Consider the following 24,636-nt stretch of genomic DNA (forward strand, 5'->3'; position numbering starts at 1 on the left):
CATTCTAAAAATGAATTTTTAAAATTTATAATAAAATCACCCATACAGGTATAGACTGTATAAACTTTTGAAGCAGCCCATCTTTTCTTTTATAACAAATATCCCTGAAGAGGCATTAAAGTAGCTACTGTGTTTTCACTTATTATTACATGGACACAATAGGATCATGACATTCTTAATTCATAGTTCATCACAATATATAGAGCTAACAACATACAGTTCATGTGATTTTATTTTAATGTAACAAAAATGGAACAAATGTACTATCAACCCCACCCCCAAAACAAAGAAAAATATCAAAATAGAATTAAATGTAGTTTTCTAACATGAACATTTAGCAACATTACCTTCGGTTACATCTATTTTTCAAAAGATACATTTAAAATGTATGCCTGAGATATTACTGTTAATTATACTTTGGTATAGAATCATAGCCCACTTGTATACAACACACAGCTAGATTCACCATTTGTTCTTGGAAACATTCAGCAGTCCCATTTATGTGGGCTTTAAATATGAAATCCTCTTATGGAGGAGGAAGTTAAAGCCATAAGAGGGGCTGTAGAATTCCAGATTACTATGTAACAATTTTCAGCATATATATATCTATATATGGATTAAATCTGAAACAAGTGCTTTAAAAAGATAGCAATTTTAAAATCCTGAAAATAAACAGAATTTCACTTGCTCCATAAATTTGTAGATTAGAATGAAAATCCCACTATGTCATCTAGGAACAAAAATAACAAAAGTTTTGAGTTAGGAAAGGAAAGTCTGCCCCTCATAAGCGAGTGATCCCATTACCATGTAGGATTAGACGGGCAAGTCTAGAAAAGCCTGGTGAATGTATCTGCTGCTTCTGGCATTGCATCGACATAAAACAGATGGCATTATGTCCTGACTCCATGAATGAGTCACACCTCTTCTTTGCATGCATGTAAAACTGAATGCATGGTGCAGGCAGATAACTGCTGGGTCAGTGCAGTATCAATAAAGTGCATCAGTCAGGTTCTGGAAGTGCTACCCACTGTTTGACAGAAAGGTGGTGCACAAACATATAATACAAACAGCTCAGTCTTAAGACCTGCCCTGACAAGGTAAAGCATATGAAATCAGGTGTATTAAGGTACAACTCCTGCGATAGTACAGTGCCCTGAAAAACCTCCAATGTATCATAACAATTTTAAAACTTGGATCAATTATGTCTTCTTGACCACACTCACTAAAATAGTGTTATATGACCAACATGTTTTATTTCATGTTTTAAAAAATTATGCTGGATACTATCATTTGGGTTTTTAAAATTACAAATCTCTTAACACCTTTCCTTCTTCCTCATCATCACTATCAGTCACATTGACTTGCTGTACACTAGAGGGTGTGGATGGGGTTGCAGTAAAAACATTCTCAAGGGCCCCAATGTCCAGCTGTGGCATAGGGTTTAAGTATTCTTCTTCAGTCTGACTGTGGCTGCTGTAATAGGATGTCCCTTCCAAGCTCTCGCAGCTACGGGAGTCTTCGCTATGCGTATGCTCATCAGGATACTCTCTAAAAGGATAGTCTCTGTTCAGAGCAGAAAACATTGCCTCGTGTTTTTGATACTGGTCTTCATAAAAGCCAAGACATTCAGGCATGGAGCTGGGGAAGTTTCCGTAGCCAAACGGTGGGCGACTGTATGGACATGTGCTGCAGCAAGACAAAGATGAGTTACGTCAAGGCTTTTACCATAAAACTGAATGATATATTATAGCTTGTTTGTATTCAAATCTGGAAACCAGTTACCCTAATAAAGGGATTCCCTCAGTCATGGGACACAATTGCAAATAGAATACAATAATGTGGCCATGTTTCATAAAGCCAAGATGTCTGCCCATGGTACATTATACAGAATAACTGATTTAGAAGAGACAACGAGAACAGGGTGGGGAACTTGTACCCCTCTAGCTATTTTTGGACTCCAATTCCCATCAGTCTGAACCAACATGGCCAGTGGTTACACATGATGGGAGTTGGAGCCCAACAGAACCTGGAAGACCATATGTTCCCCTTTTCTGGTCCAGAAGGTCATCTGGTCCAGTTCACCAACCAGGGGCAGGACCATGTAGCCACATACATCCCATAACTCTTAATGCATACCTGTTTGGTTGTTTGGTTGTTGTTTTTTGTAAGGAATGATTCCAACTTTTGACCTATACCACACTCCATAACATAAAATAGCAAACAAACCATTGGTATAAAAGTGAAGTAAAACTGAAGACTACATTGAAATAAACATCTCTGCAAAATACTCAGTTTAACTAGAAGCATTTTGAAACAAACAAACAAACAAACAAACAAACAAACAAACAAGAGATATACTAGCAAGCAGCAGGATTGATAAACCACCTCAATAAGACCATTACAAAATAAAAAAATTCCTTCAGTAGCACCTTAAAGACCAACTAAGTTTATATTTTGGTATGAGCTTTCGTGTGCATGCACACTTCTTCAGATACGAAGAAGTGTGCATGCACACGAAAGCTCATACCAAAATATAAACTTAGTTGGTCTTTAAGGTGCTACTGAAGGATTTTTTTTATTTTGCTTCGACTCAGACCAACACGGCTACCTACCTGTAACTAAGACCATTACAGATATCCATGCCACCACTAAAAAAGCCCCCTTCTTCATAACAATCAGCTTAGCTTTTAGACTGTGGCTCATTGAGCAAGGTCTTCTAAGCTGATAAAAACATGGGTGAATACCAACTGTTGCAGAACATGATGGCCTTTTGTGATAAGGAAAGTGACGTGAAAAGGGACTGGAGCTTCTGCGATAACACTTGTTTGATGCAACATTGTCTAATTTCCCCACAAACATATCAGGCTGAATGCTCTTTAAACAGGTCATCTGGAGATGACGAGTCAAGAGAACCAGAATGAGAGGTTCTCCTTTCAAAGGAGGAAAGTGACTGGGGAGAAAAGTTTAAACCACCATGTCAAGGTCACAGATCAAATTTAAAAAGCAAGAACGAAAAAGAAATCCTTATCAAGAAGCCCTTTGGTCACTGCAAAGTATGATGAGAAATGTTTCAGTGGAATGAAATGAATAGGATAAATGTGTGAAGAAAGAGGGAAAGGGTGGACAGAAAGGAAGATTATACAGTCATATCTTGGAAATCGGCTTAGTTCTCGAACTTTTTGGCTCCTGAACGTCGCAAACCCGGAAGTGACTGTTCCAGTTTGCAAACTACTTTGGGAAGCTGAACGTCCGATGGGGCTTCCCTGGCTTCCTGCAGCCAATCAGAAGCTCCTGCAGCCAATCAGAAGCCGCACTTTGGTTTCTGAACATTTTGGAAGTTGAATGGACTTCTGGAATGGATTCTGTTTGACTTCCAAGGTATGACTGTACATGGAAATTCACACAGGCTCTTGTCAATCTTTTCCTTGTAGAAGACTGCAAATCCTTCCGTGATTGTCTGACTACATATGCATCTTTACTTCAGAACACAAATAAATAGCTGCATTACCTTGATGGGAAATAATGGGGCCCAGGTAAAAAGTAAGGATGATGAAATGAAAATCGAGGAGGAGCTCCGAACAGGGTGGCTGGATGACCGATGGGAGGAGGTTGATAAACGTGTGGATGGGGGATGGGAGGAGCTTGAGGAATGGGTCCATTTCTAGAACAAGAAGAAACACCTGAGTACTCCTTAGGGGGTTGACTATTTGAGACACTGTATCTGGAATGTGTGGTGCTTGTATTATTTGGGTTCCTGCTTGCACTTTCGATAGAAATCTGGGTTGGTCTCTTTATAGAGCAATTTGTTCCTGATGATACACGGTGAGCTTCTGTTGGTGAAGGTGCAGCAAAACGCTGAGATTGAAGCACTGGACGAATCGGCAGATTTGCCGATGAGGCAGCCAGTGGCGCTGTGCTTCCTACATTTGGCTGGAACAGCGTAATAGGGCCTGGATGCTGAGCAGAAGGACCTGGCAGCTGGATAGTAGAAGGGGCTTCACCTTTGGAGAAGAGAAAGTATCAGCCGTAAGTGAGAAGGTCCCATTAACACTATGTTATAAATATTGTACTATGTGATTGTAGAATGATCCATGTAATACCGTAGCACTGGATCATCCCTCATCTTTTTTTAAACTTTTCTTTAATATAGCATAACGTAGGGTTGCCATATGTCCGAATCTTCACTTTTTTAAATATGGCAACTCTAGCATAACCTACTGCAGTTTCATACCCAAAGACATCTAAGGATGCAATTTCATGAATCAGCAACATTAAAAAAGACATTCAATATTTAGATTGTTAATCTTTTTTAAATGTCTTTTCTTTATAAATCTCCTACAAGTTTCCCTCACGATGATGCCCAGTATGCAGTGTGCTATCATTCAACATGTAAGGCAAAGACTTTCCAGGCACTTTTTGGCAAGTCTCTCAATTCCCTATCAGCATAAAACCAAATATTTTATATAAAATCAAGTCCCCAACATTTTCTCCCCTAACAGTGTCTCATGGGACCGAGGAAAAGACCTCCAAACAGGGCTGTGCAGACAGGGATTAGCTTGGTTTTTAATAGTTCCCGTGGAGTTCTAAAAAACAACAACAAAAGAAACAGTTGCAATATGTGATACAGCTGAAAGGGAGAAAAATCTGGTTCTCATTCCAGACACTGGCATAACTGAGCATAGGGAATGGGATTCATGTTCTTTTGCAGGTTAACCTTTTCTCTACAGGTTCACTGGCGCTACTACGTCAAGGCCGCTGTTGAAGGGTTGGAAAGGAATTTTCCTGCATTGGCAGGTTTCGCCTTTCCCGTAGCAATACATCACAACTTTGGCGGTGTCAGACCTTGGGCGGAATTCTTTGGCGATTTTCCTAGAAGGAGGGGCGTGAGGCGGAGACCTCACCCCCTTTGCCGCAACAAGAGTGGGGTATTGTGGGGGAGCCTTGACCATGCCAGTAGGCGTCATCACTTCCCCCTTCCAGCGGCGGTGAACAGGGAGCGGGCTCTCTCTGCTTGAACATATGTTCTCCAGAGCCAGTCCAAAGCCTCCCAGAGCCCCGGCTGGGGACTGGGAAGGATAACGCCCAATGCCTGAGCCATCTGAATCTTAATAAAGTTGTGACCAATTTGAATCCCGTAGCACGTTGTTATGCGACTTTATTCCGCTCAGCGGGTCGCCGGGGGGGTTGGGGGACTCCGCCTGTCCACGCAATGGGATAGAATCCTTCTTCTTTCCCTCCTGAAGTCAACTTCAGAGTGTTGGGGAGGGGCAATATATTTCTAAGGCAGCCTTTGAAAACTAGGACGTGGGCTCAGGAGGGAAGGAGAAACAGAACCTGAAAGCCCTTCAGTGTGATAGTGGTGATGAAGGTTCCTTATCCCTTCCTCGAGACTTTCAAGCCAGGTTCATTTTGGGGGAACCTGGGACAGGACTAGATTTAGAAAAGTGAGCCTGTCTTACTCTTCATTAAGTCAATGATATATGAGACGGTGGAGAGTAGTGAGGCAGAAGAGAACTGAAATGCTTTTGCTTCTCTCATCAGACGTAACATACGTTTTGCTAGTAAGAATAACGACCCAACTTTGCTTTGAGAATGATAAAAACAAATAAACAAACAAACATATAAACAAAACATTCTGTACTTCACTAATCTAATTTGGAAATGAATGAATAAGGCTACAACATCTTATCATCAAATATTCCTACATAATCCTTCATAATCATACTCTCAACAAGAATACAGACATTGGATTTTTGTAGTTCCTATCATATAATGAACTCACATAAACTATTGGAATGAACTCACAGACTGGGTGTCCAATGCTGTTCTGTACGCTGGGTATGACCACAGAGTAGGTGGGAGATCGGAAAGGGTAAATGGTAGTTGGATTTGTAGTAATAATATTCTGAGATGTCCCAGTAAAGACAGTGGAGGCTGTCATTGGGCTGGTAGCAATGATATTCTGAGTAGTGCCAGAGAATACTGTGGAGACTGTCAAGGGGAACCGCTTCCTTTTGCCAGGTCGTGGTTGGTAAACCCAACCTGTGGGAATATAAAAGAGTAGGCTCACTGAAATATAATGGGTTATTTTATTTCAAAACTGATTAATATAATTAAGGAAGCAATGGTGAAAGCTATTTTGGTACTGTATATTCCTGCGTATAAGACTACTTTTTAACCAAGGAAAATCTTCTCAAAAGTCGGGGGTTGTCTTATACGCCAGGTCGTCTTATTAATACGGCAAGTATATCCCAAACTCTATATTTTAACTGGAAAAGTTGGGGGTCGTCTTATACGCCCAGTCGTCTTATACGCTGGAATATACAGATTTGGAAAGCTAGGATAAAGGTGTATAAATATGAAGACTCTGTCACAATATAAAAAGTCTCTAAGAAAAGAGGGTGTTTAGGATGGCTTGTAGGCCCTCAGAAAACATAAGACATGTAGCACCCTTCTTTTTTCTCCATGGATACTAGCCCCATCAGTGTCCCAGCCCCTATTCCTCCTTCCCACTCTTCTTGCATAAATTTTCATTCAGGAAAAGTAGCCAACTGTGCTGTGTCTAAGAAGTTATTACTACCCTGATACTGAAAAATATTGGTGCCTAATTAAATTCTCATTTTATTACATCAAATAATTTCTGCATTATTGAAGCTGCAATCCAATACTCACTGACATGGATGAAGCACCAATGAACACACTGAGATTTACTTTGGAGTATACCTGTATACTCTTCTTTGGGTCCAAGTTACATACTATATTTTGCCTTTGCTTTTTTATTTGTATCTTTTCATTTATGTAAAATTAGATCTTTGGGCATTGTGTATATTTTATTTTCCCCATACTTACTCTGTTAATGAATTTCAGAGAACATCAGATGGGCAAAATGCCCACATTCAAGACTTATTGCTGCAATCCTGAATATATCCTACCTGCCATCATAAAAAAGCCTTTTACTACTCAATGCTAGTGGCATATGGTGCACCAATATATATGACCATGTTATGATTGAAATGTCTTTGGATGTCACATATAAGTAAGCTATCCTTTGTCCCAGCCAGTTTTATGCTATGCAACCCTGCTGTATCACATGATGGTGTTGACTAGAGTACTGTTGATGTTTCATTCTGGCCTATCAATATTAGATATCAATCCTTAGATATTAACTCTTATGCCAGTATTCATTTTGCAGAATTTTCTCTGGTGAAGCTAGATGCTCAAAACGTGCTGGGTCTTAATTTTTATTTTATTATATTCATTTCCCAAGATTTATATAGGACTTGACTATAATAAAACATCAAAGTGGTTTACAACAAAGAATAAAAAAAATCTGTTAAAAGCCGTTTAAAACATTCATACAAAACATCCAAAAATTATTAAAATCAATAATAAGTTAATAATCAGATTGAAACATGTCAACATTCTACATGCCTGGATAGGCTTACCTAACAAAAATGTTTTCAAAGGGCACCAAAAAGAGTACAGTGAAAGCACCTGCCTGGTGTTAATAAGCAGAGAGTTCCAGTGTCTCGATCAAAAGATCAATTTCTTATAACTGCAGAACAAGTATTATGTGGCACCTGTAACAGTGCCAGTTCCGCTGATGGAAGCTGTCAATTGAGCATATGTGATCTTGCAGGTAAACTGGTCCCATGCTGTTAAGGGCTTTATATACTAATGGCAACACCTTGAACTTGGCCCAGTAGCATTTGCTATAATAAATCTGCTATTGTGCTCACTTTTAAATACTTAAATAATGTCAATGGCAGATGCTGTAAAAATGCACATGTGCAGCATCCATGCATCCATGAACTTATAGAGTACAACTCCTTTAAGCAGCTCCCTCTTCTGAACTGGTTTTTAAACTGTCAGAGCCTGAAAAGAAATCACTGGACTATGGGAATAGAAGGGGTGGTGGTGACAAAAGCTTTAAAGAAGACTGCCTTGTGGTTCCTGCGTGGTGGTTTTTTAATCTGTATTTCCTTCCAACTATCGTCCTTGAACCCTACCTTTCCCCAGTCGTACCTATTTCTGGATAACACAAAGCACTGCATCAAGACCATCAGATGTTGAGAAACATGTAAAGAAAACAAAACTGTTCTATACCAGGGAATTCTTCTCTGTGCTTTTCCTTAATCTTCTGAGCTTCATCATAATAAGGTTTCTTTTGCTCTTCTGTGAGTTTGTTCCACTCCAATCCAAGCTGAACGCTTATCTCCGCATTATTTGCAGCGGGGTTAGCTTTGGCTAAGGCTGGCCGGTGAATTCTTGCCCACACCATAAATGCATTCATAGGACGCTTGACATGGCCATCTCTGTCTTTGCTAAATGGAGTGTCTGGTATCCCTACAGGAAAGAAACATGGATGGATAGGCAGTATAAGTACCATACAAAGTTTGTAGTTAAAAATAATGAGTTTGCTAATGATTCTGGGCTCATTACTTTAGTGCAGACTATAGAAATAAAGGCCAAGCTCCAAATAACCATGAAACCATTGTCCTAAGCTCATATGAGCTTTTGGCTTATTTTCCTTAAATTTTTATAAGACACCTTTCTGGATCATGTCCTCTCAAGGGGACCAACAGAAATATACCAAAAGAAATACAATAATAGAGAATGGCAGTGCATATGCTATATTTTGAATGTGATACTGTAATATAATGGAACTTTTTTTAAGCCTCCATAAAAATAGAATTCAACTGCTATAAACACATTTCCAAAATCACAGCAGTAAAGGAGTAACAGCAACTCTCTCAAACCACATGACAAACTGTGCTTGAAAGTGAGGGGAGCTTCACAAGTGATTTGTGATATGGCACCAAGACAGCAGTTCAAAAAAATATGTTAAGAACTCCACTAGGCTAGCATGACCTTCTTTGAGCCTAACTATAAAAGGTCCTGGAGATCCTTGATCTGAGCTCCAGACTATTTAAACTGGAGTGGGCAACTTTCTTCAGACAGAGCCACATTCCCTTCCAAGGGCCATGTGAGTGGTAAAAGGTAAAGGTAAAGGTACCCCTGACCATTAGGTCCAGTCGCGGACGACTCTGGGATTGCACACTCATCTCGCTCTATAGGCCGAGGAAGCCAGCGTTTGTCCGAAGACAGCTTCCGGGTCATGTGGCCAGCATGACCAAGCCGCTTCTGGCAAACCAGAGCAGTGCACAGAAATGCTGTTTACTTTCCCGCCGGAGCGGTCCCTATTTATCTACTTGCACTTTGACGTGCTTTCGAACTGCTACGTGGGCAGGAGCTGGGACCGAACAACAGGAGCTCACCCCGTCACAGGGATTTGAACAGCCAACTTTCTGATTGGCAAGCCCTAGGCTCTGTGGCTTAGACCACAGCGCCACCTGCGTCCGATGTGTCAGTGGTAGGTAGCGCCAAAGACAAAAGTGGGTGGAACAATGAATGTAAATTTTATCTTTGTCCGCTAGGCTAGTTTTACACACTCTCACTCACCCCTTCCATCAACTAGACAAACTAGAGGCATTATCAGATTTCAAGGACACATTTCAGCCAGTTCAAGAAAAGTGTAAAGTAGAGCTGGAGAAAATTAGGCTTGGAGAAGAGTCCTCAGGACCAGGCAGGGCTATGATTTTATTTGCTTACTTTAAAAACAAATATTTATTGATTTATTAACAAAATCCCCTTCATTTTTGAGTGTAGGAAGGTATTGCATACTGTCAAGAACACTAACACTAGAAATAGTGTCTTTGTGCTCCATACATATATATATATATATATATATATATATATATATATATATATATATATATATATAATCTGCCGAAACAGCCACTGCATTTGTTGTGATTTTGCAGAGAGGGAGCAGTAGACTGTATGTCTGAGTCCCTCCAAATTCCTGGATCCAACAAGCCAGACACGTTTCTTGATAATGGCCCCGCAAGTATGGGTCATTAAGGTAACAAAGGAAGTGGCTCTGTGCCAGGACAGAAATGAGTGGGCCTCCCTCCCTCCCTCAGCTGTCTGGTAGTTAGAAAGACAAAATCAAGGGAGGTGTGTAAGTGCTAGGCTGAGACACACACAGCCATGTCTGATTTGTGCTGGAATCCAAGGTTTTGGCTATGGGAGAAGATGCTGTGAGCACCTCCATCGCAGGCTCAGGTTGTATATATGTGAATAAACCATATATCCTAAAGACACCATGGTCTCCACTTGTCCCTCATTCTGAGGAAAACAAACCCTGGGTAAGTGCCTGGAACCCCTCAATCTCACACCACTCAGAGATTGGGGTGGTGTTCAGTGGTATATAAAACATGCTTAGGGAAGAGTGGGGGGAACACAGGGGAACAGGAAAAACCTCATTGTCTGTGGCAATACCCAGCAATCAGAGACTGCCATCTGACACACAGGGAGTCAATGAATGGGACATCCATCTAGCAGACACCCCCACCACCACCACACACAAGATGACACTACAGTGCCCCCAGTCCATCAACCCCAGTGGCACAGTCAGTAATGACCTTGCTACTGCCTGTCCACAAGCATTCTTCTAGGAAGTAGTTCAAATCCCTTTATGCTCACACCACTCATTTATGAGCACATCACACGTTGAGTAGGGGGTGGGGTTATTGGGTTGTTGTTTTTGATTTTTTTAAAAAAAAATATGCCACCTTTATGCTACATAAATAAATAATAAAATAAATAGGAAGGAGAAGACATACAAGACGGCACCCACACAATTTCATCAGCAGAATACCTGCAAAGAGCACATGCACATACACACAGACCCATACTGGGACAGGGATTCAACAACCAGGGGGGAGAGACTAGGGCACATACTATCAGCAGCAGCAGCAGCAGCAGCAACAACAACAATGTCTCACTCTGTAGGGCAGACTTTGCCAATATGGTGTGTTCCATATATTTTGGACTACCAGTTCCCATCATCTCTTCCATTAGCCAGGTGCATGGGCATAGCCAAGTGGGGGGGGCAGCTGCCCCCCAATCAAGTAAAACAATATAAATACTCAACTAACTGATGAATCACGTTGGTTCTTGCCCCCTCCCCCCAAATCTTGACTATGTGTTGTAGTCCAAAATGTCTGAAAGGCATCAAGTTGGGAAAGGGTGCTGTAAAGCATGGAGTTGGGAAGCAGGAGAAAAAGTTTTGAGCATCACCAGGCAGAAGGGGGCAAAATGTCCTGGCTCAACCCTATACTGAGCAGTTCCCTAATAGTTCTGCTGCCACTGCAGCAGACATCAATCAGACACATTGTGTGGAATTTGTTTTCTCCCTGCTCCAGTCTCAATACAGGCATTGACACCAGCAGCACAGAGCTGGAAGGAAAAGCCCTAGCTAGATTAAACAGTTTATGATTACATGCTTGAAGTGTTTGATTTGAATCTAGGGTACATCCCACTAGGAAAGGGGTGTGTGTGTCCATCCAGGCATACATCAACCATTCAGGAGGAGCACCACTTCAACCAATAGCTGTTCCTGAGTCATTTTATCTGTGCTTAAACAGATATGTACTAAAAGCAGAATATTTTTCTTAGGCACTAAGGTACTAAACTTTACTCATACATCTGACTCTAAGCTTCCTGAATTATTTCAAAGTACAAATATTAAGGATTGGAATGCATATCAATAACTTCTATTAATCTATGAAAAAATTACATATCCACTACATATGTTTCTGTGGTCAGAACTCAAGGGATACAGCTTAGAAATGGTGAGACCTAAATTAAAGTTGTCTGGTGCTGCAATCCTATGCACCCTTATACTTGGGGGAGTAAATCTCACCCAAACGTAATGCAGACATGCACAAGATCACACAGCAAGCTTTTTTGTGAGATCTAAACTTGGCAAGCCTGAAATTGCTCAACCTTTGTGTCTGTTTGGAAAGTCACTCAAGTGCTTATTCTGAACCCTAGTATTTCAAAAGTATTCCCATTACCTATAATTTCACTAAGGTTGGTAATTTCACCAGACTGGAATATTGTCATGCATTCTATGTGGGGCAGCCCTTGAGGCTGATGAGAAAACTTTATTCTTGAAGGGCAGTATTGAAATTTATTAAATAAAAATTTACTTTGAGCATGTTTGCCTCCTACTCACTGGCACTAAGCAGAAACAAACAATGAAATCTGGCTTAGAGTAACACCCAAGCCAGCTATCAAGGTTTGTTTTGCTACAATTCATAATTGGTAATCTTGGCTACAAATCACAGTTTTTTAGGAGCAATGCCTCCAAGTTCTACATTGCTCACTGTCCCTTCATTGAGTTGGCACAAGGCTTGTTACTTCCATCCTCCTTGAAAAGAACATAGAGCTGAAGGAAGAAGTTTAAAGGATGGCACTCTTTCCCACTTCTTCTTTCTTCTCTGTCTGAATTTCAGGGCTCTGAAAAATGAAAGAAGTAAGGAAGGCATTGCTCTTTCAGCTTGATGTGCTTTTCAAGACTCAGATCAGCTCCTGAACTGCTAACAGAATGTGAAGGGAAGAAAGTAAATAGCATAGGAGGGAAAGTGGAGTTATCTGGGAGACTGAAGAAAATGGATCAACCAGGGGAAACAGGTGCCATGGTAATCAGGAGAGAGTTGCACACATGTGCCTGTACACCTTGCGAGCCAGTAAATCAGATCCCCTTGGAATTGCAGAATTTTTCACAGGTGTTTCCCAGAACCAGTATCCCATCATATATCACGTCAATTGACTGAACCATGGATCTGGTACTTTCCAGAGCTGCCATGACACAAAGACACTGATCTTAGGCACAGATCATAATAAATAAAACCATAATAAAATCATAGTCACCTGTGTCTGCAGACATATTCTGTAATTTATTGGGGGTGTTTTTTTAGTCTGTGTAAAGATCAAGAGTAGCCATGCCTTTGATCAATGTTTTTGATACCTGAAAGCATCAGATCTGTTTTTCTTTTTTGTACTGTGTTGTGTAGCACGATAAGGTGGGGTTGTTGTTTTTGGTGGTTTTTTTGTGTGGAACCCCACATAAAATCATGCAAATTCAAGTGGATCCATTTTAATTCAACTGGATTTGACTTTTACCAAACCTTTTGAAAAACCAAACAATCTGTGTGTGCTTTCTTTCTGACTACGGGGAGGAGGGGAGGAAGCAACTACTGTAGAGGTGTTGGTGCCCAGAATACTCCTTAAAAATACCTAATGTGCCCAAAGGCTCAATAATGCTTTATGGGTAAGTTTCACCCAAGCCTACTTCAGTATTGTAGTGAAGATAAAGGTGGATGTTTATACAGTGCCCTGGGCTCCTTGGAAGAGGGTCAGAACAAGGTCTAACAGATTTATTGTGGCATAAACTGGCGATGAAGTGGATACTGGTCTATGAATGCTGATGGCACAAAAAATGTTACATCTTTAATGTGCTACACATGAAAGCAGCACTTTGTTGTTTCCTCTGAGGGTCACAGTTACTCTCTGTGCCCTGGTTACAATGTATTAAAGAGAGCAGTAGTACACTTCTGCAATAGAAAGCTCCTGCAAATATTAAAAAGTTGTAGATGGGACTTTGCATAATTGACCATCCTCATAATCTTTGGTGGTTGCGACAGCCAGTAAAGTATACAGGGAGCTGTTAACTGCATGAACTTGAGGGAAGCCCTATCTTCTTTCTGGCCCTTTATATTTTTAAAAAAAGTTTGGAATAATAGTGGTGCAGATTAATGTGTATGAACAGTTCTATCCCAGTGTTTACTTGTACATAAATAGCAACTAAAGGGCAACTTGGCAAATTCTATTATACCTATCTACTACCTGCATCTGAGGGTAGCACTGTGAGAGGCACATCTTTTGTTTCTATTTTCACTGAAGGCTCCAGCAAGGACTGCATTTTAAGGGGTACTTGTGCCACTGGCACTTTAGTCACTCTTATGAGCTCAGATGAAGGTGGCCCCTGAAACTGGATTCTAGCCCCAGGAGGGACAGTATGGAGCGTGACAGGAATCTTCAGTTCTTGAGGATGCTGAGTCCCCAGAGGCTGAGACAAGTCAGCATCTTTGTTGACATGGGCTGGGCCGTTGGAGGAGGGGCGAGGCTTGGATGCCACCTCTTCCCTCCCCTTGCAAGCTTCCTCGCGAGGCTCCACCAGTTCCGTTTTGATGGCCCCTTCTTTTCCAGACTCCAAGGCTTTGGCATCACAATTCTCTTCCACCTTCACCTCTTTCTTGATCTCCTCCGGCTCTTCTCCTTTCCCCACTTTGACTTCCCCCCCTCCTTTCGCGCCGCAGCTTCCCTCCTCCTTCCCTCCTCGACGGCTGGCAGCCGCCCTGTGCTCCCCTCTCTTTTTCTTGTTGCTGCCGCCAGTCGGAAGCAGTTGGTTCTCTTGCTCCCGCTCTTCCGCTTTCACTTGCAGCACCTTCTGCTGACCATTTCCCTCCGCCACCGCCTCTTCCAGCTTCTCGCAAACCCCAGGTTCCAACCCAAGGCCAGGCTGGGATAGCTGCCTGGGAAGGCAAGGCTGGTCTTCCAACAGGTGCTGCTGCTGCTGCTCTTTATAGGCAAGCCCTTCCCCAGGCAGTGGAGGTCTCTGCTCCCTGCGCAAGGCATTTAGCTTGGAGGGCGGCAGGGGGTGCAGCAGGGGGTGCTGCGAAACCTGTTTGGGGGAGAAGAGCAGGAGGTGCGGGTCCCTGGCCCCCTGCCCCGAAAGAGGGTGCAGGAGAAGGTGGTCCATCCGGGGAGCGCCCTGCCAAGGCGCGGGGTGCAGGAGGCGGTGCTGCTCTCGGGGGGTTTCCCCCTGCGCCCCTTCTTCCATGCCGCAGCCCGCCCCGGGGAGAGGGATTGTTGCGGGATTGTGAGCTCAGCCTCCGCCCTCTGTGACCGCCCGTTTGTTTCCTGCGGTTGGTTCGCAAACGTTCTCGGCTCCCCCTCCCGCGAGGGGCACGCGCGCCGCGCTCGGACCCCGCCCTCCGGCTCGCAGGAGCCTCGCGCCGCCTCGGGCCAGCGGCGGAAAATGGCAACAGCCACGGGGCTGGCTCCACGTGCCTCCCACACTTTCCCCTCCCTGGTGTCGCCAGGGCGACCCTGGGGGCCGCGTAACAATGAGGTCGCCATGGAGACCCCGGGACGAACGCACGCGCCTTTCCCGCTTTTTTGAAAGGGCTTCGTTTGGCGGAGGCGGCGCCGCGCGCGCCCTTCGCCGGCTCCCTCGCCCCCAACGTTCCCTTTCGCCAACAGCTGCCGCGCGAGGCACGCTTCCCTCAGCCCGTGCACTCTCAGCGCGTCGCCTCCTTCCTTTACAAGCACCAGCTCATTTCCCCCCTACAGGCTTCCTTCTTTTCAAACCCAGCGTCGGGGTTGGGACGGGAGGATGGAGACGACCACGGCTAGGATAAAACTTAAAAGAAGTGCGACGCCTGTTGCACCTGACGTGGGAAGGGAGGATGTGCGTTCAACCGGCACTGCGCAGAGGGAACTGGATTAATAGAGACCCGAAACAACACTGTCAAAATCGCCGCCCACCTTTCTTCAACCCGGCGTCGCGGGACTGCAACTCCTATCAGCCCCGGCAGGCTTGGCCAGTGGCCAGGGATGATGGGAATTGTAGTCCCGCGACACCGGGTTGAGAAAAGGCAGGCGCGCGTGCGCACATAACACACACGGCGCGAGGGCCTCTTTTCCTCCCCCGCCCCCATTAAATGACCTACAGCAGCCTACGCACATCCAGGATGGGCGGCATCGAGACTGGAGGGCGTGGCTTTCAGCCTCGGTTCGCTCTGCATTTATCCCGTCGCCTCTGCTGCGAGGCTTTTTGCGCCCGACACTGAGAGGCGACTAATGCGGTTAGGGAGCTGCAATCCCGAAAGACCTTGCGGCGTCATAGAGACTGGCAGCTAGAGCGGAGGCCGGGGGAATGTTTGTGTGTGCGCGCGCCAGTCTTCCGGGATCGCGCAACGCAGCTTCCGCTGATGCTGGCGCTAGCGCTGCCTAGGTTTGGTGGCGTTCTTCCTGCTGCTGCCGCCGCCTCCGTCGGTCTGCGCGCGCGGCTGAGCTGCGGCCGCGTCAGCATGGCGAAGAGCAAGTTCGAATACGTGCGGGGTTTTGAAGAGGAGGCCACGTGCTTGCCCAACTGCTGGGTCGTGGTCCGGTTGGACGGCCGCGGCTTCCACCGGTAAGACCCGCTTCAGCTATTGGCGGCAGCTTGGTTGCCGCTGGCGACGGCTCAGCCAATGGTGGCGGGAGGAGGGAGGGGTGGAGAGGTTATGACCATAGTTCAAGGATAGGGAACCTGTGGTCGGGATTTCAGGGTAGCAGCTGCCCATGGGTATGGGGAGGGCTCCACCCAGAGGCGGATTGCGGGCGGGGCAGCATCCTTGGGACACGGCTCCCTAGTCAAGACGGCCACGCCATTATCTGAAGACCACCGTGGGAAGCTTTTGTTTGGGAGGATTTCTCCGTTGGGAGTGTGCGCATCTATTTATTTCATAAAAATTCTGGATCCACACGTCCTTCCACAGGGAGGACGTAAGTTTCCCTGCGGGAGTTGATCACGTTGAGGGTTTGCCAAACATGCCTTCCTCTTAAGCACGTTTTTTTACTCTCTACAATCAAGTGGTGGATAAATTTTTTGAAGTATACACCACTTGATTGTAGGGGAAAACCATCAGAGCACTTTACAAAAAAAGCACTAAAAGGAAGCACTAAAAAGTTTACAACCATAATTTAAAACACTAATAATAATAATTATTATTATTTATACCCCACCCATATTGGTGAGGAAGTTAAAACTGCATTAGAATAGGCTAAGACAAAATTCATGCAATCTTCCTAAACATCTAGGTAGGCTCCTCTGAAAAAGAATGTGTTCAGCAGGTGCTGGAAAGAATACAATATGCAGGGAGTTCCATAGGCCACCCCTCCCTTACTGCATCCACCTGTCTGTTTCACATCCTGTAACTCACAAAACTCTCACTTAACATATTGAGCCATTATGATTACTTCCAGCGTCCTCATATGCCTCGATGCCGGAATTGGAGGCTTCCATTATTCTAAGCCCAATACGCAATCAAGAGTCACAGCATTTGTCAAATTCTGACCCGCTAGCAGTATTGACGCAAGATACAGCTGTTGACCTGTTACCTTTGCAATCTATACGGGTCATTCCAGCCATCCCCTATTGGTAGACCAGATAACAATCAGTATTGTCATAATATTTGAAAAGCTGTAATTGTCCTGCTCCTTCTGAATAAAGAAAGGAGGAATGGGAGGTTTTCATCCTGCTTAAAAAGACACTGAGCTATATGAGTTACAGCTAGGAATCTTAGTAGTGCCTCTGTGGAAGTAGTTTTACCTTGCATTTGGCACAAATGTGAAGAAGTTACAAAAATCTGCTGTTTTTAATAAATTATAAATTAGTATTGCAACACTAAAACACAATAACATGCATATGGGATCCAGTCCAAAAATAAAAAATAAAAACATACTGATAACCACTTTAATAACTTTGACAAATTTAGTTTCTTTGTATTTTTCCCTTTCTGAAGTTTTGCCGAGCAACATGGTTTTAAGAAGCCTAATGATGATCGCGCTCTTCACTTGATGAACAAGTCTGCACAGACAGTAATGCAAGAATTAGAGGATATTGTCATTGCCTATGGACAAAGTGATGAATATAGCTTTGTTTTCAAAAAGAAAAGCAACTGGTTTAAGAGAAGAGCAAGGTAACTGGTTTTAGAACTTCTTTCTCCTCCCATCCCAACCCAATATTTGCATATCTATTCTTCATATAACATGTTTTAAATATAACCAGTTTGTTTACATTTTATCATATAGTTAGAATATTATATTGATTAAAGTATTAGTAACTTTGCTCTTTTAAGCCCTACTATGCTCAGTTCTTGTGTCTGGCTATGCAGACAATAACTCATAACAATTCTGATTTGGTAGAATTTGGCAGCTTTTTAATGGGTGCTGTGTAAAGGCAAGGGGTGTACTATTTCTTTTGCTTAAAATTCATTTTCGTCTGAAATAATATAAAAAATTGACAACTGTTGTATGCATGCAACATGTGTTGCTTTTCATAGATTTGGTAATGGCCTCCTTTCATGTTCATGTAGTAATAATTGCAGAAAACAAAGAAATGCAACCAAATTGGGAGGTGGAAGGGGTTTTGGTGGGGAATTCAGTTCACAAGGTAGGAAAGCAAGTAACAAGGAATGTATACAGATAAGCTTCAATTTGCACATTTTCATTGGTATAGTATTTCCATTTGGCTGAGTAGGTGGTCATTAGCTGCTGTTATTAGCATATGAAATGCTTTAAGAATGACAGTATACTGCGGCTTTCATTGTATGTAGCTGCGTAGCTAGCCGCCTGGCCACCCGGGGCGGCAAACCCAAAGGCACCCGCCGGGGGGGGGGGGGGTGTCCGTCGCGTGTCATGACACATGCGTCATGATGCACAACACACGCATCACGGCGCATGTGCGCACAGGAGGCATGCGACGCGGCAAACCCGGTGAACAAGCCCACTTGCATTGGGGCTTCTCCTCGATGGCGGCGATGCAAGTGAGACTGCCTCACTCCGCGGCTTGCTCGCTGGATTTGCCACGGCGCCACGCCGTATGCCTCCTGTCCAGCCCGCTGTCCCCCGCCCAGCCTGCTGCCCAGGGCGGCACGCCCCCACCCTCCCATTACCATAGCTGCCAAGTTTTCCCTTTTCTCGCGAGGAAGCCTATTCAGCATAAGGGAAAATCCCTGTAAAAAAGGGATAACTTGGCAGCTATGCATTACTACGCCACTGATTGTATGTAGTGATCTCATTGACGCAATCAGCCATCCAGTCCTGAGAGTTGACTGAACTATATGAGCACTATTTTGTATGATAGTTCAGCCTGCAAATGACCAAATTCATAGAATCTTCATTTTCTGTTAGCCAGTTTTCATATGCATGTGATGCTCTCAACCTCCTGGACTTGGAAATGTAGGAGTGAATCATACAGATCTGGGAAACTGAAACATTCAGCCATTAATGGTTTACTGTAAATGTGCCTTTTTAGTCTGTTTCACTCTTCCTGCTAGTGCTGGGAGGAATCAAACCACGATTTCTGTGTTTTAGGTTTTGTATCTGAACCAGGGATAAAGATTTCTTTTATTCCCAAGCAAACTGAAGTACAGTATAGCCAAGATTTATTCTTGGCTTACCGGTTATGGTTTGTCAGAAGAGAAGAAGCCGTGATCCATGGGTTGGGTGTAATGCTTAGCCAAGGATTGTGATTTGTTTCCTTTGTGCACAAGCAGGGAAGAAAGAAGGTGCCCTCTTGGGCATGATCATGGAAAGGTATTGGCCATGGCTTTTGATGATGCATGAACAGGGCCATTGAGTCAGATGCATTTTTGCATTACAGAGTACTCAAGTGTCTATTTGTCAGTGTTGTAGTACTGCTGTTATTAACTTTCACTTCCTTTTTATTTTCTGTTTACAAGTAAGTTCATGACTCATGTGGTCTCCCAGTTTGCCTCCAGCTACGTTTTCTATTGGAAAGATTACTTTAAGGACCAGCCTCTTTTGTATCCACCAGGATTTGATGGCCGTGTTGTGTTGTATCCTAGTGACCAGAATTTAAAGGACTATCTTAGTTGGCGACAAGCTGATTGTAAGCATCTCTTACACACATGAGAAACCTCAACCACCAGGTTTTTGTGTTTGTTTGTTTGCATGGGCTTATGATTGTTGGTCAGTATTGCCTGTAGTTACAGAGAGTTATCCTTCAGCTGGGATATTCCAAGACTTTAGTTCTTACACATATGGAAAAAGTTAAAACCTTGCAGAGGATCCAATTTTAGGCCATGATGGGAGAGGCATTGCTTTCATGCCTTTCCCCCCTGCATCCCAACTACGACACCATGAGAAATGCAAACCGTATTATATTCAATTGTGTAGTAAGACGTGAACCCTGCTGCTACCTTCAGTAGTCTAGTCAATGAATGTAAAAGGTACAACAAATAAGATGGACAATCACAGCAACCCATATTGTTGTTGTTCTCCCTTCACTGAACAAAGCAATTTACTTGCATGTTTTCTTCCACCCCGCCTACCCCCACCAATTATCTGGCTACCTGACTGAGTAGTGTTTCCATGAAATGGATAGCACTAGTTTTAGATTGGCTGGATGCTCTACAGAAACCCTCATGTTTGATGTGACAAAAAAAACCTGCATAGCAGGAAAGTTTATCTATTTTAAAAACATGTCACAGAAACTGTTGGTAGGATAATGATATATAAAACACTGATAAATACTGAACCAAAATACTGGACTTAGATAAAAAGACATACAGTACTGCTATTTTTACTGTACCATATTCATATAATAGTATACAAGTCCTTCAGTAACTACTGCTGTGGAGGTAAGCGTGTTCAATGTGCTTCCCAATGTAGTCTGATGTTTGTTATTTCATTCCTGCAGGCCACATAAATAATCTCTACAATACAGTATTTTGGACTCTTGTGCAGAGAGGTGGCTTGACACCTGTACAAGCCCAAAAGCGACTACTGGTATGAAAGTCTTCTTTCAAGATTATGCTAAGTTGTATGTTCACTCATGCTTGAGGTTTTAATGAGAATTGGATGCCAACTGGGGTTTGTAAGTGACACAGTTATCATAGTGCAAGGGTGTGTGTGTGTGTGTGTGTGTGTGTGGGTGGGTGGGAGAGAGAGAGAGAGAGAGAGAGAGAGAGAATAAGTTAGATTTTTAAAAACTATATCCAATAGCTTTATCTTATCTCCATATTAGTATGAATATAACACTTGTCAAAGTTTTAAAGCCAGGTAGAACAAATAAGGATTAACTGTTTGTCTAAATGCAAGCAGAAAAGGGGACTGGTGGGTTGTGTGTACTCCATCCTGTCTCCAAATACAGTACTCAGATCTAGATGGAGAGGAGACCCCATTGCTGCATGTGAAATGTGAAATTGTCAGTGTTTTCTTTTGCCTGTGTGGTGGTGTTTTTATAAGAAAAAATATTTTCTCTTTAACCTTAGGGAACAGTTGCAAGTGACAAGAATGAGATTTTATTTTCTCAATTCAGCATTAACTACAATAATGAATCATTGTTGTATAGAAAAGGAACTGTTCTACTGTGGCAAAAGGTAATATATTTTGACACTTACCTATTTGTGTGTAATGCATTTTACAAACTATTATACAAAATAATTAACGGGAGGTAAGTGGTTTTTGACAGTCATTGTGTGCTGTTTTTCCAGGTGTGTCTGCTTTTATAACATTACCACTGTTTAAGACTTAAGCCTAGAAATGTTCTGGTCTTTCAGTGAAAAGGATAATTCCTCTGGTAACTTCACTCCTCAAATTTTAAGTAGTGGAGGTTCAGTGGGAGCACATCTGCCACTGAAAGACCAGAACTTTACTAGTGATGATTCTAATTTGGGAGTTGTCTCATATTATAGTTAAAAGAGAAATGAAACTGGAATTATCTTCTAGCCTACTTCAATTCTGAGATTCTACATTAATCTGTCACCTGTTTTTATAGGTAAATCAAGCCATTAAAAAGAAAATTAAAATTCCAGAGGAAACGGAAGAGAAGGAAGTTGAAGTGACCCGGCCAAGGACTACAGTAGTTGCTTTGCACTGTGATATCATTGGGGATCAGTTTTGGGACCAGTATCCTGAAATCCTAGCTGATGATAGCTGACCTTTGCCATCTGGATGTTGGTGTGAAATACTCTGTACAGTTTACTCCTGCAAGGACCGTGGGAGACGGATAGGTGACTGGCCCAGAATGGATATTTCAGTAAACTTGTGTGGTGCACTTAAGAAGCCATGAAATGCTTGTATTCATTTTCATAGCTTCATAGATGTGTATGTTTTCCCATCAAAATTATGAGGTGCCTTACAATAATATCATTGTCAGGTTGACAAACTTTTTATTTGAAAAGGAATGCCTTTAATTTAGGCTATTGCCCTCAAAGGCACTCTACTGGTACAAGTCCCATGAGATTTTGAGCTGCCCATTTAAAACTGAAAACATTTAAACTCCTGCTTCAAATTAAGTTCTATCATCAGGGAGCCAAGTTACAAATTATCCTAGTTGCTAATGTCTCTGGATTATATGAGTGATAAATAAAATACCCTAGCAAATGGCTGAAACTAATTAGGAAGTCTTCTCTCAAGTGTAAACTAGTTATGGCTTTTTTGAAAGCTATGGAAACATAATTTCCCTCCGTAATCATACATTTATTGTTTGGACTCTCTGCTTGCTGCTTTACTGATTATTAGAGAAGGTCTCGGGTGACCAAACTAGAATAATAAACTTATTGAATAGGGGGGGGGGGCATCACAACAGGATATGTTTGTAGGTCATGCTCTCAATTTTCTTCTGCCTGGGAAACTATCCAATTCCTGCTGTTGAGGATTGTGGCAATCAACTTACTGAAAGTTCTTTACTCTTCAAAAAAGTTTGTGTTGTGCTTCTGCATTCTTTGTGCCGGACCAGTGAAGTAATAAGACCTGTTCCAGGGTGGGGCGATGGGGTGTATGTGATACTTTCTCTGACTATGCAGAGACTGGAATGATACATGCTGGGAAATAATGACAAAAGGGTTCTATGTGGAATATTTTGTTAATGTCATTCCATTCCTCACTCTCTGCCTTTCCTGCACTATCTTTCTTTTAAAGAAGACAAGGTCCCTTAAAGCCTCTTTGAAAAAGAAATAACAATAACCAACCAATTTATCTAAAATGGTGGACATCTTCATTGCTATAGTTAGGTTAAACATTAAGAAAAACAACCTTCCAAGCAATATGTGTTTAAATTATTGCTGTAATGTTCATAATAAATTTTTGCATTGATTTATGGAATAACTAGTGGAATTCAGCCCGTTTAAAAACGGGCGCTAGAACGCTGCTCTGTGCAGTGCCGGCATGGGACGGAGCTTCGGAGGTCTCCGAAGCCCCGTCTCATGCCGGCGCTGCGTGCCGAGGCGGCGGGGGGGAGGAGCGCTTCTCCCTCCCTGCCGCCTCGCCGCGCACCTCCCGCATGAGATGGGGCTTCAGAGAAGGTCTCCGAAGCCCTGTCCCATGTCGGCGCTGCGTGCCGAGGCGGCGGGGGGGAGGAGCGCTTCTCCCCCCGCCGCCGCCTTGCCGCGCACCTCCCGCATGAGACGGGGCTTCGGAGAAGGTCTCCGAAGCCCCGTCCCATGTCGGCGCTGCGTGCCGAGGCGGCGGGGGGGAGGAGCGCTTCTCCCCCCCCCGCCGCCTCGCCTCGCCGCGCACGCCAAGCCAGTCCCCGAGCCGAAGTGCGGCGCGGCGGGTGCTTTTCGCCGTTTAAGGCAAACAGCGAAAAGCCCCCGCCGCGCCGCACTTCGGCTCGGGGACTGGCTTAGTGGCGGCGGGAAAAAGGGGAGGAATTCCTCCCCTTCTTCCCGCCGCCGCCAAGCCAAAGCCGGCTTCCCTTGGCGCCCGCTGCCGCTTAGGCTTCCTCGGGGAAGGCAAGCAGGCGGGCTGTCTGCCTGCTTGTGTTCGCCGAGGAAGTGCAGTCCCATGCCGGCGGTGCACGGCAAGGCTGCTGGGGGGAGCACTTCTTTCCCCCGCCGCCTCACCGCGCACCTCCAGCATGAGACTGGGCTTCGGAGCGGCGGTTGGCGGAGCGGCGGTTGGCGGAGCGGCGGTTGGCGGAGCGGCGGTTGGCCTTTGTCCCTCCGTCCAATCCCTGTGTCTCTGGGGGACATGCACAATGACCCAGGGACACACGGGACAGCTTGGACGCAGGGACAACTTGGACTTTATTATATAGGATTCTCTTGTATAGTTCAGGAATCAAGTAAGTCAATTCTCTATCACTGGTGCACTCTGCTACCTAGCATACATACATATTTCCTCGCAAACATGCAAATAGATCTTTGACTTCAAGGCCACCATGTTCTACTTTCTCTCAATCATGGGTGGGCAGAGTACTAGCAGAATTCTGGGTGGTTTGATCAAGGAAGTTCAACTCCCAATTAATGTATACAACAAAATAGCCTTCCCCTAATTAGCAAATGTAGAAAGTTGAAATGGAGAGAGCTTGAGGTACTCGGGAACAGATTTGTGTGAAGGAGCTGAAGCTCAGCTGAGTTCTGATACTCCTACCCTACTCAGTAGCTATGCAGAGGCAACCTGTCCTTTAATTCTAATGTATATATTTTGTACTGTACTCCATTTGGTTGATTGTAGGGTACTAGTAAAACACAAAGTAGCTTCCACAATCCTGTAGTATGCTCTCCTCTGCTCCAAATCAATCAACAGATGTCTGGCTGTCACAAAGCACACCCGTCAGTAAATCACAGTTCAACACTGGAATTAACTCTCTACTAGATAAATAAGATCTTCATTTACCTGGCTGGGTTTCAGGCCTAATGAGCACAGCAGCTCATGCCCTGAATCAGTTGCTGAGACAAAATCCTCATCTTTCCACAGCCGTCTGTTGTCTCCTCCTTGGGGCTTCTTGCAAGCAATCAGAGACTGTGTCCCTCCTGCTGCAGCAAGCTCCACCCACCCTTAATACCACAACCAGGAGAGGGATAAAATGGGTGGAGCAAAGATAGTCTGTACGCAGACACAGTCTCTGATTGCTTGCAAGAAGCCCCAGAGAAGAGGAGACAGACGGCTGTGAAGAGATGGGGATTTTGTCTCAGCAACTGATTC

General features: G+C 43.8%; 2 protein-coding genes across 5 annotated transcripts; one reads left to right on the forward strand and one right to left on the reverse strand.

Moving 5' to 3' along the window:
• Positions 1–53: 53 nt before the first annotated feature.
• Positions 54–14,806, reverse strand: SOX30 (SRY-box transcription factor 30). Its single transcript, XM_035105758.2, has 5 exons — positions 13,759–14,806; positions 8,107–8,346; positions 5,806–6,042; positions 3,509–4,001; positions 54–1,686 (listed from the first exon to the last, which is right to left on the reverse strand). Exons 1-5 carry the CDS (start codon positions 14,753–14,755, stop codon positions 1,305–1,307), a joined length of 2,349 nt encoding a protein of 782 aa, XP_034961649.1. The 5' UTR covers positions 14,756–14,806; the 3' UTR covers positions 54–1,304.
• THG1L (tRNA-histidine guanylyltransferase 1 like) lies at positions 14,343–22,807 on the forward strand. Of its 4 annotated transcripts, none has more exons than XM_035105760.3 (6): positions 14,343–14,476; positions 17,484–17,660; positions 19,425–19,594; positions 20,405–20,493; positions 20,979–21,086; positions 21,485–22,807. In XM_035105760.3, exons 2-6 carry the CDS (start codon positions 17,539–17,541, stop codon positions 21,644–21,646), a joined length of 651 nt encoding a protein of 216 aa, XP_034961651.1. In that variant the 5' UTR covers positions 14,343–14,476; positions 17,484–17,538; the 3' UTR covers positions 21,647–22,807. The 4 variants fall into 4 exon arrangements, with proteins under 4 accessions (XP_034961651.1, XP_088518166.1, XP_034961652.1 ...); XM_088662040.1 differs by having other exon boundaries at positions 14,350–14,476; positions 19,520–19,594; XM_035105761.3 differs by lacking the exon at positions 14,343–14,476 and adding an exon at positions 14,887–16,111 and having other exon boundaries at positions 19,520–19,594.
• Positions 22,808–24,636: the final 1,829 nt, after the last annotated feature.

Source organism: Zootoca vivipara, chromosome 2 (assembly GCF_965207765.1).
Source record: "Zootoca vivipara chromosome 2, rZooViv2.hap1.1, whole genome shotgun sequence".
Taxonomy (NCBI): Eukaryota; Metazoa; Chordata; class Lepidosauria; order Squamata; family Lacertidae; genus Zootoca; species Zootoca vivipara.